The sequence below is a fragment of the Mus caroli genome, unplaced genomic scaffold, assembly GCF_978045245.1.
Source record: "Mus caroli unplaced genomic scaffold, Mus_caroli_1 scaffold_5, whole genome shotgun sequence".
NCBI lineage: Eukaryota > Metazoa > Chordata > Mammalia > Rodentia > Muridae > Mus > Mus caroli.
The window spans coordinates 11,368,604-11,389,001 of NW_028227260.1; the positions used below are offsets into that span (position 1 = coordinate 11,368,604).

Below are 20,398 nucleotides of genomic sequence, written 5' to 3' on the forward strand. Positions count from 1 at the left end.
CCTTTCCTTTTCAGCATTAGTAACTCGAATTTTTGACAACACCAGGGGGGAAAGCCAAATCAAGGATAGAGATGAATTTTTGGGGTTGATAGAAGTGCCTGACTCCTATGATGGTCCTCGGCTGCAGTTTCCTCTGACGTTTACTGACATTCATATACTTCTTCAGGCCTTCAAGCAACAGCAGGTAACCTCAAGCAGAAGCTGCTCTCATTCTCGCTCATAGCTAGCAAGTGAATGAATGAAAAGACTGTAGCATGTACTTCCACAGGAATTGTGTCACATTGTGTGACAGGGCTCACTTTGTTCAACCTCCTAAATAGATGTCTCCTCGGGTGCACAGTAACTTCCTTTTGATTTGTAAGCCTCCAGCATCTCCCGTTTCATTTTCTGAGAATAGTTCACAAACTGTAATTCCACCATTTAAAAAGATATGTTTCAGTGGTTTTAATGTGGTCACAAGATTGTACAATTATTAGCACTAATTGTAGAACATTTTCATCATGCTCATATAGTAGTGTTCCTTTATTTACCCTAAGCAGCTACTGTTCTATTTTCAGTCTCTGATGACTTGCCTACTCTAGATATTTCATATAAAGGAAGCTATATTATATTGACTTGTATTTTGCTTCTTTCACTAAACATACTGTTTCTAATATTTATCTATGTTGGAACATGTTATTGGTACATCATTTCTTTTTATAACTACATAATATTTCATTGTATACCACACATTTGTTTACTGATTTATTAGCACATAGATATGTGAAACTTTGATACCTTTTGGCTGCTATAGATAATACTGCTATGTAAACTTACATACAATTTTTTAATGGGCATGTCCTCATTTACTTGGGTATGCAGGTGCCTAGGAGAGAAATTCTGGAGTCATATAGTTACCTTTCTGTCTGATTTTTTGAGTAACTGCCAAGGTTCTAGCTATGCATAAGGGTTCTACTTATGCCACTTTTTGATACTTATTATTTTATTATGCTTATTACTCTCCTAATGTATGTGATATATTGTCTATTTTTACCTTTGACTGACATTTCTATAATTAATAATGTTTAGTGTCTTTTCATCTTTTAGCCATTGTATACCTTCTTTGGAGAAATACATATGCAGAGCCTTTATTGGCTTTAAATCAATTGTCATCTTATTATTGAGTTGTAAATGTTCTTTCTAGATGTAAGTGCCTTAACACATATGTGACTTGAAACTATTTTCCCTTGCTTTAGTTTGTCTTTTCACTTTGTACTTTTTGTTTTTGAGATTATAATTTAATTACAACTTTCCCCTTCCCTTTTCTCCTTCCAAACTCTCCTCACTCTCCTTTAAGTTCTTCACCTCTTTTTCATTAATTGTTGTTATATGTATTTATCTATATCTATTTATATCTATATCTACATCTGTATCTATATATTCCTAAATGTAACCTACTCAGTCTCAACAATGTTACTTGATTGTATGTGCAAAATGCTAACTTTCTTAATAATATACTTTGATACACAAAAGTTTTAGATTTGGCTGAAGGTCAATTTAATCTCTCTCTGGTTTTTGTTACATGTGCTTTTGTAATCCATTGTAATTCATGACCACGAGGATCTCCCTGTGCTTTTTTTTCATTAAGAATTTTAATTTTGGCTTTTACTATGAACTATTTAGAGTTGACATGTAGCAAGAGTGGATACAATTATTTTGTTCCAGGTTTTAGAAATAAAAAAAGTGTTAAGTGTTTGTCTTTGAGTTTCATGTTAGCTGTGAGGTTTTCCTTTCTTATGCTAAGGAAGTTTATTTTTATTCTGAGGGTTTTTTTGAGTAGTTTTAACATAAAATATGTTGGATTTGGTGAGCTGCTTTTCCTATATCAACTATAGTGAGTGAGTGTGCGTGTGTGTGTGTGTGTGTGTGTGTGTTATAATACATGGATTAATTTTCCATCTCCATTCACCCTTATATTATTGAAATAAATTACATTTGGCCTTGGGGTGTGTTTTTCTTAAAATGCTGTTGTATTTCATGTGCTGACATTTTGTTGAAAACTTTAAAAATCTATATTAATAGATATATTGGTTTGTAATTTCTTTTCATATCTTTTATTTTGGCTTTGCTGTAAGGCTAATGCAGTTTCATGGAGTGTGTTAGAAAGTATTTCTTTTTCTTTTTAATTTTTAATATTTTTATTACATATTTTCCTCAATTACATTTCCAATGCTATCCCAAAAGTCCCCCATAGCGACCCCCACTTCCCTACCTTTTGGCCCTGGCATTCCCCTATATTGGGGCATATAAAGTTTGCAAGTCCAATGGGCCTCTCTTTCCATTGATGGCCGACTAGGTCATCTTTCGATACATATGCAGCTAGAGACAAGAGCTCCGGGGTTCTGGTTACTACATCATGTTGTTCCAACAATAGGGTTGCAGATCCCTTTAGCTCCTTGGGTACTTTCTCTAGCTTCTCCATTGGGAGCCCTGTGATACATCCAATAGCTGACTGTGAACATCCACTCCTGTGTTTGCTAGGCCCCGGCATCGTCTCACAAGAGACAGCTATATTTGGGTCCTTTCAGCAAAATCTTGCTAGTGTATGAAATGGTGTCAGCGTTTAGAAGCTGCTTATGGGATGGATCCCTGGATACGGCAGTCTCTAAATGGTCCATCCTTTCATCACAGCTACGAACTTTGTCTCTGTAACTCCTTCCCTGGGTGTTTTGTTCCCAATTCTAAGAAGGTGCACAGTGTCCACACTTTGGTCTTCATTCTTCTTGAGTTTCATGCGTTTATCAAATTGTATCTTATATCTTGGGTATCCTAAGTTTTGGGCTAATATCCACTTATCAATGAATACATATTGTGTGAGTTCTTTTGTGATTGTGTTACTTCACTCAAGATGATGCCCTCCAGGTCCATCCATTTGGCTAGGAATTTCATAAATTCATTCTTTTTAATAGCTGAGTAGTACTCCATTGTGTAAATGTACCATAATTTCTGTATCCATTCCTCTGTTGAGGGACATCTGGGTTCTTTCCAGCTTCTGGCTATTATAAATAGGGCTGCTATGAACATAGTGGAACATGTGTCCTTTTTACCGGTTGGGACATCTTCTGGATATATGCCCAGGAGAGGTATTGCTGGATCCTCCGGTAGTACTATGTCCAATTTTCTGAGGAACCGCCAGACTGATTTCCAGAGTGGTTGTACAAGCTTGCAATCCCACCAACAATGGAGGAGTGTTCCTCTTTCTCCACATCCTCGCCAGCATCTGCTGTCACCTGAATTTTTGATCTTAGCCATTCTGACTGGTGTGAGGTGGAATCTCAGGGTTGTTTTGATTTGCATTTCCCTGATGATTAAGGATGTTGAACATTTTTTCAGGTGTTTCTCTGCCATTCGGTATTACTCAGGTGAGAATTCTTTGTTCAGTTCTGAGCCCCATTTTTTAATGGGGTTATTTGACTTTCTGGAGTCCACCTTCTTGAGTTCTTTATATATATTGGATATTAGTCCCTTATCTGATTTAGGATAGGTGAAGATCCTTTCCCAATCTGTTGGTGTTTTTTTTGTCTTATTGATGGTGTCTTTAGCCTTGCAGAAGCTTTGTAGTTTCATGAGGTCCCACTTGTCAATTCTCGATCTTACAGCACAAGCCATTACTGTTCTATTCAGGAATTTTTCCCCTGTGCCCATATCTTCAAGGCTTTTCCCCACTTTCTCCTCTATAAGTTTCAGTGTCTCTGGTTTTATGTGAAGTTCCTTGATCCACTTAGACTTGACCTTAGTACAAGGAGATAGGAATGGATCAATTCGCATTCTTCTACATGTTAACAACCAGTTGTGCCAGCACCATTTGTTGAAAATGCTGTCTTTCTTCCACTGGATGTTTTTAGCTCCCTTGTCGAAGATCAAGTGACCGTAGTGTGTGGGTTCATTTCTGGGTCTTCAATTCTATTCCATTGGTCTATTTGTCTGTCACTATACCAGTACCATGCAGTTTTTATCACAATTGCTCTGTAGTAAAGCTTTAGGTCCAGCATGGTGATTCCACCAGAGGTTCTTTTATCCTTGAGAAGAGTTTTTGCTATCCTAGGTTTTTTGTTATTCCAGATGAATTTGCAGATTGCACTTTCTAATTCGTTGAAAAATTCATTTGGAATTTTGATGGGGATTGCATTGAATCTGTAGATTGCTTTTGGCAAGATAGCCAGTTTTACAATGTTGATCCTGCCAATCCATGAGCATGGGAGATCTTTCCATCTTCTGAGATCTTCTATAATTTCTTTCTTCAGAGACTTGAAGTTTTTATTATACAGATCTTTCACGTCCTTAGTTAGAGTCACGCCAAGATATTTTATATTATTTGTGACTATTGAGAAGGGTGTTGTTTCCCTAATTTCTTTCTCAGCCTGTTTATTCTTTGTGTAGAGAAAGGCCATTGATTTGTTTGAGTTAATTTTATATCCAGCTACTTCACCGAAGCTGTTTATCAGGCTTAGGAGTTCTCTGGTGGAATTTTTAGGGTCACTTATATATACTATCATATCATCTGCAAAGAGTGATATTTTGACTTCATCTTTTCCAATTTGTATCCCTTTGATCTCCTTTTGTTGTCGAATTGCTCTGTCTAGGACTTCAAGTACAATGTTGAATAGGTATGGAGAAAGTGGACAGCCTTGTCTAGTCCCTGATTTTAGAGGGATTGCTTCAAGCTTCTCACCATTTACTTTGATGTTGGCTACTGGTTTGCTGTAGATTGCTTTTATCATGTTCAGGTATGGGCCTTGAATTCCTGATCTTTCCAAGACTTTTATCATGAATGGGTGTTGGATCTTGTCAAATGCTTTTTCCGCATCTAACGAGATGACCATGTGGTTTTTGTCTTTGAGTTTGTTTATATACTGGATTACGTTGATGGATTTCCGTATATTGAACCATCCCTGCATCCCTGGGATGAAACCTACTTGGTCAGGATGGATGATTGTTTTGATGTGTTCTTGGATTCGGTTAGCAAGAACTTTATTGAGGATTTTTGCATCAATATTCATAAGGGATATTGGTCTGAAGTTTTCTATCTTTGTTGGGTCTTTTTGTGGTTTAGGTATCAGAGTAATTGTGGCTTCATAGAATGAGTTGGGTAGAGTACCTTCTGTTTCTATTTTGTGGAATAGTTTGTGAAGAACTGGGATTAGATCTTCTTTGAAGGTCTGATAGAACTCTGCACTAAACCCATCTGGTCCTGGGCTTTTTTTAGTTGGGAGACTATTAATGACTGCTTCTATTTCTTTGGGGGATATAGGGCTGTTTAGATCATTAACCTGATCTTGATTCAACTTTGGTACCTGGTATCTGTCTAGGAACTTCTCCATTTCATCCAGGTTCTCCAGTTTTGTTGAGTATAGCCTTTGGTAGAAGGATCTGATGGTGTTTTGGATGTCTTCAGGATCTGTTGTTATGTCTCCTTTTTCATTTCTGATTTTGTTAATTAGGATGCTTTCCCTGTGCCCTCTAGTGAGTCTGGCTAAGGGTTTATCTATCTTGTTGATTTTCTGAAAGAACCAGCTCCTTGATTGGTTGATTCTTTGAATAGTTTTTCTTGTTTCCACTTGGTTGATTTTGCCCCTGAGTTTGATTATTTCCTGCCGTCTATTCCTCTTGGGTGAATTTGCTTCCTTTTGTTCTAGTGCTTTTAGGTATGTTGTCAAGCTGCTAATGTGTGCTCTCTCTAGTTTCGCTTTGGAGGCACTCAGAGCTATGAGTTTTCCTCTTAGAGATGCTTTCATTGCGTCCCATAAATTTGGGTATGTTGTGGCTTCATTTTCATTGAACTCTAAAAAGTCCTTAATTTCTTTCTTTATTCCTTCCTTGACCAAGGTATCATTGAGAAGAGTGTTGTTCAGTTTCCACGTGAATGTTGGCTTTCTATTATTTATTTTGTTATAGAAGATCAGCCTTAGTCCATGGTGATCTGATAGGATGCATGGGACAATTTCAATATTTTTGTATCTGTTGAGGCCTGTTTTGTGACCAATTATGTGGTCAATTTTGGAGAAGGTACCATGAGGTGCTGAGAAGAAGGTATATCCTTTTGTTTTTGGATAGAATGTTCTGTAGATATCTGCCAGATCCATTTGATTCATAATTTCTCTTAGTTTCTCTGTGTCCCTGTTTAGTTTCTGTTTCCATGATCTGTCCATTGGTGAAAGTGGTGTGTTGAAGTCTCCCACTATTATTGTATGAGGTGCAATGTGTGCTTTGAGATTTACTAAAGTTTCTTTAATGAATGTGGCTGTCTTTGTATTTGGAGCATAGATATTCAGGATTGATAGTTCCTCTTGGAGGATTTTACCTTTGATGAGTATGAAGTGTCCCTCCCTGTCTTTTTTAATGACTTTGGGTTGGAAGTCAATCTTATCAGATATTAGAATGGCTACTCCAGCTTGTTTCTTCATACCATTTGCTTGGAAAATTGTTTTCCAGCCTTTCATTCTGAGGTAGTGTCTATCTTTTTCTCTGAGATGAGTTTCCTGTAAGCAGCAAAATGTTGGGTCTTGTTTGTGTAGCCAGTTTGTTAGTCTATGTCTTTTTATCGGGGAGTTGAGTCCATTGATATTAAGAGATATTAAGGAAAAGTAATTGTTGTTTCCTGTTATTTTTGTTGTTAAAGTTGGCATTCTGTTCTTGTGGCTGTCTTCTTTTAGGTTTGTTGAGGGATTACCTTCTTGTAGTTTCTAGGGCGTGGTTCCTGTCCTTGTATTGTTTTTTTTCTGTTATTATCCTTTGAAGGGCTGGATTCGTGGAGAGATAATGTGTGAATTTGGTTTTGTTGTGGAATACTTTGGTTTCTCCATCTATGTTAATTGAGAGTTTGGCTGGGTATAGTAGCCTGAGCTGGAATTTGTGTTCTTTTAGTGTCTGTATAACATCCGTCCAGGATCTTCTGGCTTTCATAGTCTCTGGTGAAAAATCTGGTGTAATTCTGATAGGCTTGCCTTTATATGTTACTTGGCCTTTTTCTCTTACTGCTTTTAGTATTCTATCTTTATTTAGAGCATTTGTTGTTCTGATTATTATGTGTCGGGAGGTATTTCTTTTCTGGTCCAGTCTATTTGGAGTTCTGTAGGCTTCTTGTATGTTCATGGGCATCTCTTTCTTTAGATTTGGGAAGTTTTCTTCTATAATTTTGTTGAAGATGTTTGCTGGTCCTTTGAGTTGAAAATCTTCATTCTCATCCACTTCTATTATCCGTAGGTTTGGTCTTCTCATTGTGTCCTGTATTTCTTGGATGTTTTGAGTTAGGATCTTTTTGCATTTTACATTTTCCTTGATTGTTGTGCCGATGTTCTCTATGGAATCTTCTGCACCTGAGATTCTCTCTTCCATCTCTTGTATTCTGTTGCTGATGCTGGTATCTATGGTTCCAGATTTCTTTCCTAGGGTTTCTATCTCCAGTGTTGCCTCATTTTGGGTTTTCTTTATTGTGTCTACTTCCCTTTTTAGGTCTAGTATGATTTTGTTCATTTCCATCATCTGTTTGGATGTGTTTTCCTGTTTTTCATTAAGGACTTCTACCTGTTTGATTAGGTTATCCTGTTTTTCTTTAAGGATTTGTAACTCTTTAGCAGTGTTCTCCTGCAATTCTTTAAGGGATTTTTGTGCTTCCTCTTTATTGTCTTCTACCTGTTTACCAGTGTTCCTTTGTATTTCTTTAAGTGTGTTATTAAAGTTTTTCTTGAAGTCCTCTACCATCATTAGGAGATATGCTTTTAGATCCGTGTCTAGCTTTTCCGGTGTGTTGGGGTGCCCTGGACTGGGCGAAGTGGGAGTGCTGGGTTCCGATGATGGTGAGTGGTCTTGGTTTCTGTTAGTAAGATTATTACGTTTACCTTTCGCCATCTGGTAATCTCTGGGGTTAGTTGTTGTCGTTGTCACTGTTTAAAGATTGGAGCAGAAGCTGTGTTCCACTCACCAGCAGTCTCAAAATCCTGTGGCGGGGGTCGTGGGTAGCTGGCAGTACCCCGGTGCTTGTCCAGCTGGAAGAGGCCTGTGGTCCTACTCGGGCCGGTTTTCTGCTTCCCTAACTAATGCAGTCTCAGGTCCTGCGCGCAATTGGATTGGAGCAGAAGCTGTGTTCCACTCTCCAGAAGTCTTAAGATCCTGTGGCGGGTGTTGTGGATAGCTGGCGATTGTCAGCCGACCCTGCGCCCTAGCTACCCCGGTGCTTTTCTGACCGGAAGAGGCTTGTGGCCCTATGTAGGCCGGATTTCTCCCTCCCCAACCAAAGCAGTCTCAGGTCCCGCGTGATTGGACTGGAGCAGAAGCTGTGTTCCACTCACCAGCAGTCTTAAAATCCTGTGGCGGGGGTCGTGGGTAACTGGCGGGTGTCAGCCGACCCTGCGCTCTAGCTACCCCGGTGCTGATCCGTCCGGATGAGGCCTGTGGCCCTCTAGAAAGTATTTCTAATATGTTTCTGAAGAATTTGAAGAAGATTGCTAATAATTCTTTTAATGCTCAGTGTATTTCATCAGTGAAGTCACTTGGCTGTGTTCCCCATTCCTCTTCCAAGGTTTATTTGTTTTTGTTTTATGTGTATGAGCGTTTGCCCTCATATCTGTGTATTTTCTATGTACATATCTGGGCGGTATGTCATGGAAGTCATAAAAGGGTATGGGATCCCCTTGGAATTATAGGTAGTTATGAGACCATCTCAAAAGTAGGTGCTGGGAACCTCCTTAGGTCCTCTGCAAAAGCAGTAAATTCTTTTAACTGCTAAAACATTTCTTCAGCCCAAGATCTTGAATTTTCTTTATTAGAAAGGTTTTGATTACTGATCCAATATCTGTATTTGTTCTAGGACCATTCAGATTTCTACTTTTTCTTGAATAATCTTGGTAATTTATGTGTGTGGTGATTTGAATAATAATAGCCTCCATGGGTCCATAGGTGGCACTATTATCAGTGTGGTCTTGATGGAATAGGTGTGTCTTTGTTGGAGGAGGTGTGTCAATAGGGGTGGGCCTTGGGATCTCAGATGCAGAAGCCATGCCTAGTGTGGTAGTCACTTCCTGCTGCTTGTGGATCCAGATATGGAACTCTCAGCTACCTCTCTAGTACCATGTCTGCCTGCATGCTGCCATGCTTCCCACCATGATGATAATGGACTGAGCCTCTGAAACTGTAAACCAACCCCAATTAAATGTTTTTCTTTATAAGAGTTACTGTGGTCATGATATCTCCTCAGAGCAATAGAACCCCAAGCTAAGACAAGGTAGTTTTAGAAATGTCTTCATTTCATCAAACTTATCTATTGTATTGGTATACAGTTGTTCATGGTATTTTTATACCATTTTGAAATGTCTTGAATGTTGATAGTAGTTTCTAACTTATATTCTGATTTTATTTCTCTCTCTATATGCTCTCATTCTCTCTTTCTCACTTTCTCTCTCTCTTTCTCCCTCCCTCCCTCCCTCCCTCCCTCCCTCCCTCCCTCCCTCCCTCCCTCCCTTCCTTCTTCTCCCTCCCTCTCCTTTTCTTGCCACAGTTAATATATCTAAAAGGTTTTTTGTTTTTAATTTGCTGATTGTTTTAAAGAACTAATTTTTGTTTTGATTATCTGTCTTGGTTTATTAAATCTCATTTATTTCTACCATAGTCCTTATTTAATCCCAACTGCTACCTTTGAGTTCTTTTGTTCATTTTTGAGTGCACTAAAGTGTCCTTTCCTTTTTTTTCCTATCATGTATATATGTATTACACCTTAGGAGATCAGAAAAGGGCATAAGGGCATTGGATTCATAGAAACTGGAGTTGTGAATGACTGTGAGCCATCATCTAGGTACTGGGAACCAAACCTGTGTCCTCTGTAAGAGCAACTTATGTTCTTGACTGATGAGCCATCTCTCCAGCCCACATTAAAGCATTCTTATGTTAATGACTTAAGAGCTCTTTTAAAAATGCAGCAATATATTCCTTGTTGAGCATGCTTTTGCTATAGCCCATAAGTTTTCGTATATTATGCTTTCATGCCTCATTTTTTTTATATTTGTCTTTTTTTCTCCATTGTTAATGGGTTGTATAATTTTTCACATTTTTATAAATTTGCTATGTTCGCCACTGATTTCTATTTTCTTTCCATTCTGACCAGAGAAGTTACTCTGCTTGGTTTCAATCTTTTTAAATATTCTGAGGCTTATTTTGTGGCCTACCATCTAGTCTATACTGGAGAATGTTCCATGTGTACTTAAGGAAAATATATAATATTCTTTTGCTGGGTGAAGTGTTTTATAGATGTCTGATAAGTCAGGTTTTGTAACACCTGCTCCTAGAACTTGTTTTCAGTTAAAGTTTTAACAGAAGTATCTTTAAATAACAGAAGAAAAAAGCAAGCAAGAAAGACAGGGGAAAGGAAAATTAAGTAAAATAAATTTTGTTTGAGTTTTCAATCTTCCTCTGGAGAGACTGGGTCTTGGCATTCCCCACACCACCCTTTTCTCTGACATCATCCCAAATCCTCACTCTCAGATCAGGGCACTAAAAGACCTGCCCCAGAAATATGAGTGAACTAGAAGTTGTAAATTGGCTTTGCAGGAACAGAAGCTGAGCTTTGAATCATCTAATTTTTGAAAATGATTTGAGATCATACTAGGCAGCTAGTTCTTCTGGCCACCTGCCAACTGCAAATTTAAATTCTCTCTGAGAAAATAAGCCTAAAAATATTTGTATAGTTTTTCATGTAAGATGTCTAGAACTCAGTGTAAACATAGCCAGGCCTATGAACGTATGAGCTGCATGAAGTACAACAATGGCAACAGACGTGTAGCGTATTTAGATAATTCCATCATTAGATTCAGAGTTAGAAGGAATACGGTCAGTGTGGTCAAGTACATAAAATAGGCAGCAACGATTCAAGGAATAAGTATAGAGATGTTTGACAATTTTGGTGGTTGTAGTGGTTTGAGAATGACCCCCATAGGCTCATATATAGGGATACTTGGTCTCTTAGTGATGAAGTTGTTTGGGGGAGACTGGGGGTGTGTGTCTTGATTGGAGGATTGTATTACTGAGTATGGGCTTTGAGAGTTAAAAAGACATTCTCTCTGCCTAGTTCTTCTATATTGAAGAAATGTGAATAATCAGCTACTGCCTCTCAGTACCATATCTGCTGCTATGTTCCCTGCCATGACAGTCTCATACCCTAGCCCTCTAGAACCAGAATCCCCAGATTAAATGCTCGCTCTCGCTTCCTCTTTCTCTCTTTCTCTCTCTTTCTTTCTCTCTCTCTCTCTCTCTCTCTCTCTCTCTCTCTCTCTCTCTCTCTCTCTCTCTCTTTCTTTCTTTCTTTCTTTCTGGAATTATTTATTTTTCTCTCTAGAATTATTTATTTTTTATGTATATGTGTACACTGTAGCTGTCTTCAGACACACCAGAAGAGGGCATCAGATCTCATTACAGATGCTTGTGAGCCACCATGTGGTTGCTAGGAGTTGAACTCAGGACCTCTGGAAGATCAGTCAGTGTTTTTAACCACTGAGCCATCCTCCAGTCCCATAAATGCTTTTTCTTGGTTGTTGTTTTGTCATAGAAATAGGAAAGTAACTAAGATATCATTTTGATATATTAAAATGTTATACAGCCCTCACCATGATTTAGTTCTAGAACTTTTTAGAAAATTATTTTTCAGTATTAGGGATTGAACCCACAAGCCTTGTATAAACCTGGGAAGGGCTCTTACTTCCAAAATGTTTCTGTCATACTCATTAGCAGACACTCTTTTTCCTCTAATCCCCAGCTCCTGACACTCACTAATTTACTTTCAGTTTCTACAGATTATCTAATCTGAATATTTCATATTAATGAAACATATGCAGCCTTTGGTGTTTAGCTTCTTTCACTTGAAATAATGATTTCAGAGTTCATCCATGTTGTTGTATACACTAGTGCTTTATTCCTATTTTTAGATAAGTGTGTAGCTACTTTGCATATGTAATATCACGTTTTATTTTACAGATTAAACATTTATACCTATATTTGAATATTAATGCATGCTTATATTAATTTTATTTGTTTTTCAAGATAGAAATCGTCTGTGTAGCGTTGACTATACTGGAACTTGCTCTGTAGACCAGGCTGGTCTCAGACTCACAGAGGTCTACTTGTCTTTGCCTCCTGAGTGCTAGGATTAGAGTATGCCCACCACGCCTGGCTGGTTATATTAATTTTGCATGCTCCTAAACATAGGATGTTAAGGAAAAGATACTCAAAACATTATCAACATTAGTTGTCTCTAAGGACAGAGCTTAGGAATCAAAGATCTTGGAAAAGGAGAAAATCAGTTTTCATTATTCTACCCCTTTTTAATGATAACATATTTTATTTCAGACAAAAGAATAGGTTATATGTCTATTTAAAAACTATTTGAGCCATACATGGTGGCACACACCTTTAATCCCAACACTTGAGAGGCAGAGGCAATCAGATCTCTATGAGTTTGAGGCTTGCTTGGTCTATATAGTTAGTTCCAGGCCAGTCAAAGCAATATACTGAAATCCTATCTCAACAAACAATTTAAAAACTGAAGTAAGCCAGGAATGGTAACATTGGTCTGCATTCCAGACCTTGGAATGAAGGCAAAGAGAGAGGGATTACCAAATTCAAGGTTAGCTTGGTCTACATATCTAATTCTAGGACAGCCAGTCTCTCTTTGTCTCCTTTCTGTCTCTAGCTCTCTCTCTCTCTCTCTCTCTCTCTCTCTCTCTCTCTCTCTCTCTCATACACACACCTCTCTCTTACCCCCCCCCTCAGACACACACACACACACACACATGCACACACACATACACACACAGAGAAGAAAATATCCTTATAAAATAAAGTTTCTTCCTTGAACATCTTTATAATAATGTGAATATTTTATTTAAGTGTTTCTTTAATCTGATATATTTATAAATGTAAAAACTAACATTTGTATGAACTGTTTTGAATATTTTAATATTCTGGTTGTAAACATAATAATTATAATCATGCTGATATATAGCTTTATAAGTAAGTACTAATATTAAGAAACTTAGCCAATCTTAAGTTTACTCATGTAAACTATATTAATATTAAAATTGTTTGTGTTTACAAGTTATTTTTAGTGAATATTTGTTAACATTAAAAAACAAAATGAAAATACCTCTTTAGATGCAGTTACTCTGATGAGTGGCCAGAAAAGCTACAATGACAAATTAAACTAGCGTTAGAAATCTGTAGATTAAAGGTACAGACTGAAACAAGCCATTAAACTGCAGCATTTTTGCCCACTCTTTAAAAATATTTATCCAGGGACCATTGAGATGGATCAATGGGTAAAGGCACCTACCAGCAAGCTGAGGAACTGAGTTTCATCCCTAGGGTCCATGTGGTGGAAGGAGAGACTTGCTAAACTGTCCTCTCTCTTTCACACATATGCTGCGACACATGTATGCCCCCAGTAAAGTACATAATCAAGATGTAAAAATATAAATGAAAGGTTAATCCAAGGACTTGGGAGACCAAGGTAGCGGGATTGTCATGATGTTTGAACCAATCTGTGCTACCTAATGAGATCCAGACCCTATGTTAAAAACCCAAATACATAAGTAGGAAAATCAAAAGTAATCCAATATGGCTGAAGGAAAGTTCTCATTCAAGGTTTTTTTTTGTGTGTGTCTACTGCATGACTTTATTTTTTAAAATATTTTTTAATTAGGTATTTTCTTCATTTACATTTCCAATGCTATCCCAAAAGTCCCCCATACCCTCCCCCCGACTCCCCTACCCACCCACTCCCACTTCTTGGCCCTGGCGTTCCCCTGTACTGGGGCATATAAAGTTTGCATGTCCAATTGGCCTCTCTTTCCAGTGATGGCCGACTAGGCCATTTTTGATACATATACAGCTAGAGACAAGAGCTCTAGGGTACTGGTTAGTTCATATTGTTGTTCCACCTATAGGGTTGCAGATCCCTTTAGCTCCTTGGGTACTTTCTCTAGCTCCTCCATTGGGGGCCCTGTGATCCATCCAATAGCTGACTGTGAGCATCCACTTCTGTGTTTGCTAGGCCCCGGCATAGTCTCACAAGAGACAGCTATATCTGGGTCCTTTCAGCAAAATCTTGCTAGTGTATGCAATGGTGTCGGTGTTTGGAGGCTGATTATGGGATGGATCCCTGGATATGGCAGTCTCTAGACGGTCCACCCATTCATCTCAGCTCCAAACTTTGTCTCTGTAACTCCTTCCCTGGGTGTTGAAAGCTGTGGATTGAGTGCCTTTAGAATGCTTATGTGAGGGAAAGATTTGGTACTTCACTAAGTCCTAGATGGACAGGAAATGAGGGTCTAAGAGTAATATATGAATTATATATTTAGAATTTTCTAGTATTTATATTAAAAAAGAAAAAACAGATAAAATCAGTTTTAACAATGTATTTAATTCAGTATATCTCAGTATATGAAACATTTCAATATACAATCATATTACAACTATTGAGACATTTTTGCTTTTTTTATACCGAGTCTTTGGAATCCGGAGTGAATCTTGTTCTTCCAGCACATCTCAATTCTAACTAGTCTCCATTTCAAGTAATCCATCATCTCCCATTACAAATGAGCACCATCTTGGACATCCCAACTCTAAGTCAACCTGACTCTTAAAGCTATGTTGATATCAGTTACGTTTGTGTGACAATCACATACTTGTCATCTTTTCTTACTGGAGTATATGTTTGGAAATATTCTTAATTTCAAAATGGGGGGGAAAGACACTTTGGATGTTTGTAAAGCTTAAGAGAGAAAGCAGTGAATCTGTAGGAAATAATGGCCTCGTCTGTGGTGTAATGAGCAGAGTGGTGAGGTGGTCATAAAGAGCAGGGATCCAAGTGTTTTCAGTTTGGAATATTTTCACAATGTGGGTGCTGAGCATTCTGTACAGCAAATTCTGGAGCCACCCTTAGGAGGCTCAGGAACAAGTAGCAGTGCATCTCAACAAAAAGCTGTAACTTATCCACTTTCCTTCCTTGCTTTGTTTCCACCCCCCTTTCAAATGATTCTTACTGTTATGCTTTTGTCTGGACATTTTCTTTGGGCAGTTGACCTCCCCTACCCCCATTTTACCATTCCTCCTCTTGGGATCTAAGGACCATGAATAATCAGAAGTGCCAAAGAAGAACACGAGAACCATTCATTCCTTCCATGGCAAATATCTCCTGAGGGCTTTCTTCGTACTAGACACTATGTTAGAACAATCTATTTGAGAATAATTTAAGGATTATCCTGAAGTACAGCAACCTAAAATGTGCTCATATGCCTCATTTTTATAGTTTTCGACATAGTCATAGCTTTCTCCCTAGTTCATTATCTCCATTTCCTCTGCTTCCTCTCACAGATACTTCATGCTCACTACGTCTTAGAGGTGCTATTTGAAGCTAGGAAAGTCCTGAAGCAAATGCCGAATATCTCTCATGTAAAAACCTTTCCCGCCAAAGAGATAACAATCTGTGGTAAGTTTCAGAAGAGAGTTGTCACATTAATATTTAGGAGCCTCTTGGTCCTGCATCATTTGCCTAACATGAAAACTATGTAAATTGGATTGTGTTGAGGGGAAAATGTTAATATAGAATTATCTATCATGATAATACTGTTCCCCATCTTGTCTTTGTTTTGCATACCAGCTGGCAGGAATTAATTATGTGAGAAATTAAAGAACTCTTGTTGCTTTCTCTAAAGGCAGCTAGCATTTTAATATGGAGAGCCACTGATGGGTAGAATAAGTGTTCTTTGCCCTCTGAGTGGCTCTCATTATATTTGTTTCATGGTGGTTTTGTTCCAGGTGGGCCTCTGTGTGCATGCCACTTCTACTGGAAAGAGAAACACCCAAGGCGGGTGGAGATTCAATTCTATTCTGCCCTTGGCTGCTGCTTTAGATTTTCCAACTGGTCCTTGCAGCTTTTTAAAGGAGTGGGAATGTCCCCCAAATCTGTTTCTTGTTCTTCTAAATAATAAGATTTGAGATTTTGTTATCTTATAGGCCAGCCTGGCAGGATATTGCTTCTAGAAACAGTACACATTGAAATTCATCACAGTTGGTGCTCAGCATGCTTACACTGTCTGGGAGTGGGGTGCATGGAAGGAACAGCAATTCCCTAACTTCTAATTAAGCCTTTAGGTTACAAAACAGTGGTTGTTATTTTCCAAATCAGTTTTTAGCCCACGTTCTCTTCCTCTGGCAGGTAGAAGTGGATTTGACAATCTAATTAAACCCTTTCCATTCCCAGCATCTCAGAGTGGTGACAAGGACTTGATCTAGCAGTACATATCTCATGACATTGGGCTGACTCAAGTTTTTTGAAGAGTCTCTAATGGTTTAATTTCAACTGAATCGGGCCACCAGATCACTCTAGACAATAATATACCTTAGCATAGAGACCTTTTATTAAAAGCTACAACAGGCTTTGCTTTTGATGGAAATAAAGAATGCTGGGTCATAAGGTTCAGGAAACCATGCCAACCTGTGAAGCCTCTAAAGCCAGGGGCTAGGATTTCTACCCACATGTACATTAACAGTCGAAACAGATGTTAGGATCTGCATTTTCATTAGCCCTCCAGTTGCTATTGCAGTTCTATCTGCATTGAGGTTACAGATGTGTGTCACTGCATCCTAGAAGAAGAAATGAATTAGAGGACATGGGAGTCCTTGAATTCTACAATATGAGAACTAAAAAGTCCTTACAGAGATGTTCTTGTCCTTCTACTAACAGTTAAGGTTTTAATTTTTTCCCCCATGTTAAGGATCAAACCTGGGGGTTTGCTCCTGCTACTCAAGCACTCTATCACTGAACTATATTCAAAATCCCTATGTCCTGCTATTATGGAGAAATAGAGGTCCAGAGAGAAATACATAATTTTGCCAATGCATTTCTAGATGGTACCCTGCACCCCACCTTACTCAGCTAGTCAGTGATAGGGTTGCATTAAAAATAAGGTCTTCTATATTTCAGATTAGGCAGGGTGCCATCTTTGTACTTGTCTGTCCAGACTAGGTAGATTAGACAAATTCATTCATTTAAGGGACCCTACATTTAAGACATTTATTTCCAGATATTTTTTTTCTCCACATAGCACTTTCGGTAAAGAGAAAAGGCAATATGCCAAATCAACTTCATATTTTAGCACGCCAGCTATTCTAATCCTTCATATTCAAATTTCTGTCCACGTGGTGGTGGAAGTAGTGGTGGTTGTGATGGTAGTGGTGGTGTGCGCGTGCATACATGCATGTAGAGACAAGGTTGGTGATGGATGTCTTTCTCCATTGCTGTCCACTCTACTTTTTGAGACAGGGTCTCTTACTGAGCTCACTGATTGGCAAGGCTGTGTGCCAGTGAGCCTGTCTCTGTTGCCTTCAGCATTTAAGGTACAGATGGGGACCACTGTACCTTGTTTTTTGCATGGCTGATGGAGATCTGAGCACAACTCTTGAATAGCAAGCAATCAATTACTGAATCATCTTCAGGGCCAGTATACTTTTATTCTTAATAGGCAAATCACTCTGAAGAAAATTAAGAAAGCAAAATGATTGCAAGATATATTAAATATGTATTTAACTTTTGGAGTGAGACTGTATATAAAGGTATTGACATTTAAGTATCCATTAACATCAATATGCTCTTTATCTTATTTTTAGTATTCTGGCAATTTTATAAAAAGTGCTAGTAATTTAGGGTTTTTAACCTTGTTATTTCTAAAGTAATTTATCTTGTTTATGCAATTTTAAATAGACTAAGAAAAAGTGTTCTTAAATTTTATGGTAATTAAATTGAATATAAAATCAAAAGATATTTTACCTAAAAATATTTATCCAAATAGAAATTTTGAATATTCATATAGTCACTTACTTTTTTCATTAGTGAGTCTTATATTCAATAGCTTCCATTAGTTGGCTTTTGTTTTTTTTTTCCTCTCATAACTGTCTCATCAAAAAGAATCTCAACTATCTAGTTATAATTTTTAAACCTTTAAAATTAGAAGTAAAATAAAGCAATACCCAGCAAATGAATGGCTATGGATTCAGTGATTAAATGCATGCATTGCACTCACTGATAAGTGGATATTAGCCCAGAAGTTCACAATCCTTCTTAGAAGGGGGAACAAAATACCCATGGAAGGAGTTACAGAGACAAAGTTCGGAGCAGAGCCTGAAGGAAGAACCATCCAGAGACTGCCCCACTTGGGGATCCATCCCATAAACAACCACCAAACCCAGACACTATGGCAGATGCCAACAAGTGCTTGCTGACAGGACCCTGATATAGCTGTCTCCTAAGAGGCTCTGCCAATACCTGGCAAATACAGAAGTGGATGCTCACAGCCATCTATTGGACTGAGCACAGGGTCCCCAATGAAGGAGCTAGAGAAAGTACCCAAGGAGCTGAAGGGGTTTGCAGCCCCATAGAATGAGCATCAATATGAACTAACCAGTACCCCCAGAGCTCCCAGGGACTTAACCAACAACCAAAGAGTACACATGGAGAGACGTAAGCCTCCAACTGCATATGCAGCAGAGGATGGCCTTGTGGGTCATCAATGAGAGGAGAGGCCCTTGATCCTGTGAAGGTCCTATGTCCCAGTGTAGGGGGCTGCCAGGGTCAGGAAGCAGGAGTGGGTGGGTTGGGGAGCAGGGAGTGGGGGGAGGGGATAGGGGATTTTCAGAGGGGAAACTAGGAAAGGGGATAATATTTGAAATGTAAATAAAGAAAATATCTAATAAAAATGTGAGCAAAAAAAAAAAGAAAGAAAGAAAAGAAAAGAAAAGAAAGGAAAAGAAAAGAAAAAAAAGGAGAGAAAAGAAAAACCCCACCTCTTACTTAAACCTATACTTTATATCAGTACCCAAGATAGACTTGGGTGTCACTGGACCCTTTATTTGTTCTTTCTAATATGGCCATATTAAATTAATTCCTTTTCTTGTCATTAAAAAATAAATGCATGCATTGAGTACCTAGTTGCCTAGATACTATGGTAGGTCCTTGGAGAGTCAATGCTTCCTGTGATAGCTATTTCTGCTGCTCTCCTGGGCATTAACATGTAGGCATTACAGAGGAAATCATCTTGAGATGAGAGGATGCTGGGTTTGAATTCTAGCTCAGATTTTGGTGGCAGGGTACTTGCATACGTTTTGTAATTACTCTGAGTCTCATTTGGAATATAAGGATGACAACAGTGCTACTCCCTGAGTGGTGGTGAGGATCAAACAAGAAAGTAAGCATACAATTCAGACTAAATGAAAGCCTACATCAAACAGTTCCAGTTGCTGTACCCACCCCATGTGTACCATGGGAGGGAAGGAAAGTGTCCGTGGAAGCAGAATGCATATCATCATCACCCTAAAGTGGAAATCCCAATGCCATGAGAATACTTAGGGTATTTGAGATTTAAAATGCTATAACAAAATAAGCATTGCATCTTGGCTCCTCCTGAATACTGATATTTCATTTGTGTTCCAGGTGATTTGCATGGGAAACTGGATGATCTTATGCTTATTTTCTATAAGGTAAATGCTTGTTTGCCTGTGCTTTTGCTGTGTGAGGGCAGTCCTAGGGCAGATAACAATATTAGTTTTGTTGTATGCATGTCTACACACACAAATATAAATGAAATATAAATGAAATATGACAATTTTTTTTAATCTTAGAAGCTCAAAGATTTGTAGAAACACATCTTTTAGTTTTCCACGCATCTCACAAGATTTGTTTTTCAAAAATGTAATTAGATTCTTTGTTCAACACTGAGGCTATCTGTATATCAGTTAGAATGTGTGCATGCCTGTCTTTATTGTGTCATAAAGGTTGAGATGGCACAGGATGAGGAGGAATGTAGTCTGTTTTATTTTGCTTGGAGATTAACATGTTCTATAATGAGTTTCCCCTTTTATCACACACTAATTGGGTGTGAAGGGAGAAATGTCCACCTTTAGTAAATGAGCAACTCTGAGCTCAGTTATTCTGCTGGTTCTCCATCTTTTGCACAAAGCTGCAGCACGGCCGACACAGACACTTTGGCTGGACTCATTGTTGTCTCTGAGCCAACAGTTGCTACCTGAATGCTTGCTTCTAGAATGATGATATCTAGAAACCAGATCCTGGGGCCCTAGCACTGTCTCTTAGCACTGGTCTTCTACATGTCTCTTTTTGATTAATGATGTTTGCTATCATCCTCAAGGCTAGCAAAATTAACCACAATTTGTTTTTTCAGCTTCCATATTATCTTGTAATTCCACTCCATACATTGTCTTATGGATAAAGTGATGTAATTATCCAAGAGCATTTTGTTTTATTTCTCGAGATAGGGTTTCTCTGAGTAGCCCTAGCTGTTCTGGAACTCACTCTGCAGACCTG

General features: G+C 38.4%; 1 protein-coding gene across 1 annotated transcript in view; it reads left to right on the forward strand.

Annotated features, from left to right (window-relative positions):
• The window catches only part of Ppef1 (protein phosphatase with EF-hand domain 1), a 130,794-nt gene that overhangs the window by 66,898 nt on the left and 43,498 nt on the right, over positions 1 to 20,398 (forward strand). The window contains exons 7-9 of the mRNA XM_021153415.2: positions 15 to 184; positions 15,394 to 15,508; positions 19,508 to 19,554. Of these exons, the coding sequence (XP_021009074.1) occupies positions 15 to 184; positions 15,394 to 15,508; positions 19,508 to 19,554 (332 nt within the window). The remainder of the gene's footprint in view (positions 1 to 14; positions 185 to 15,393; positions 15,509 to 19,507; positions 19,555 to 20,398) is intronic.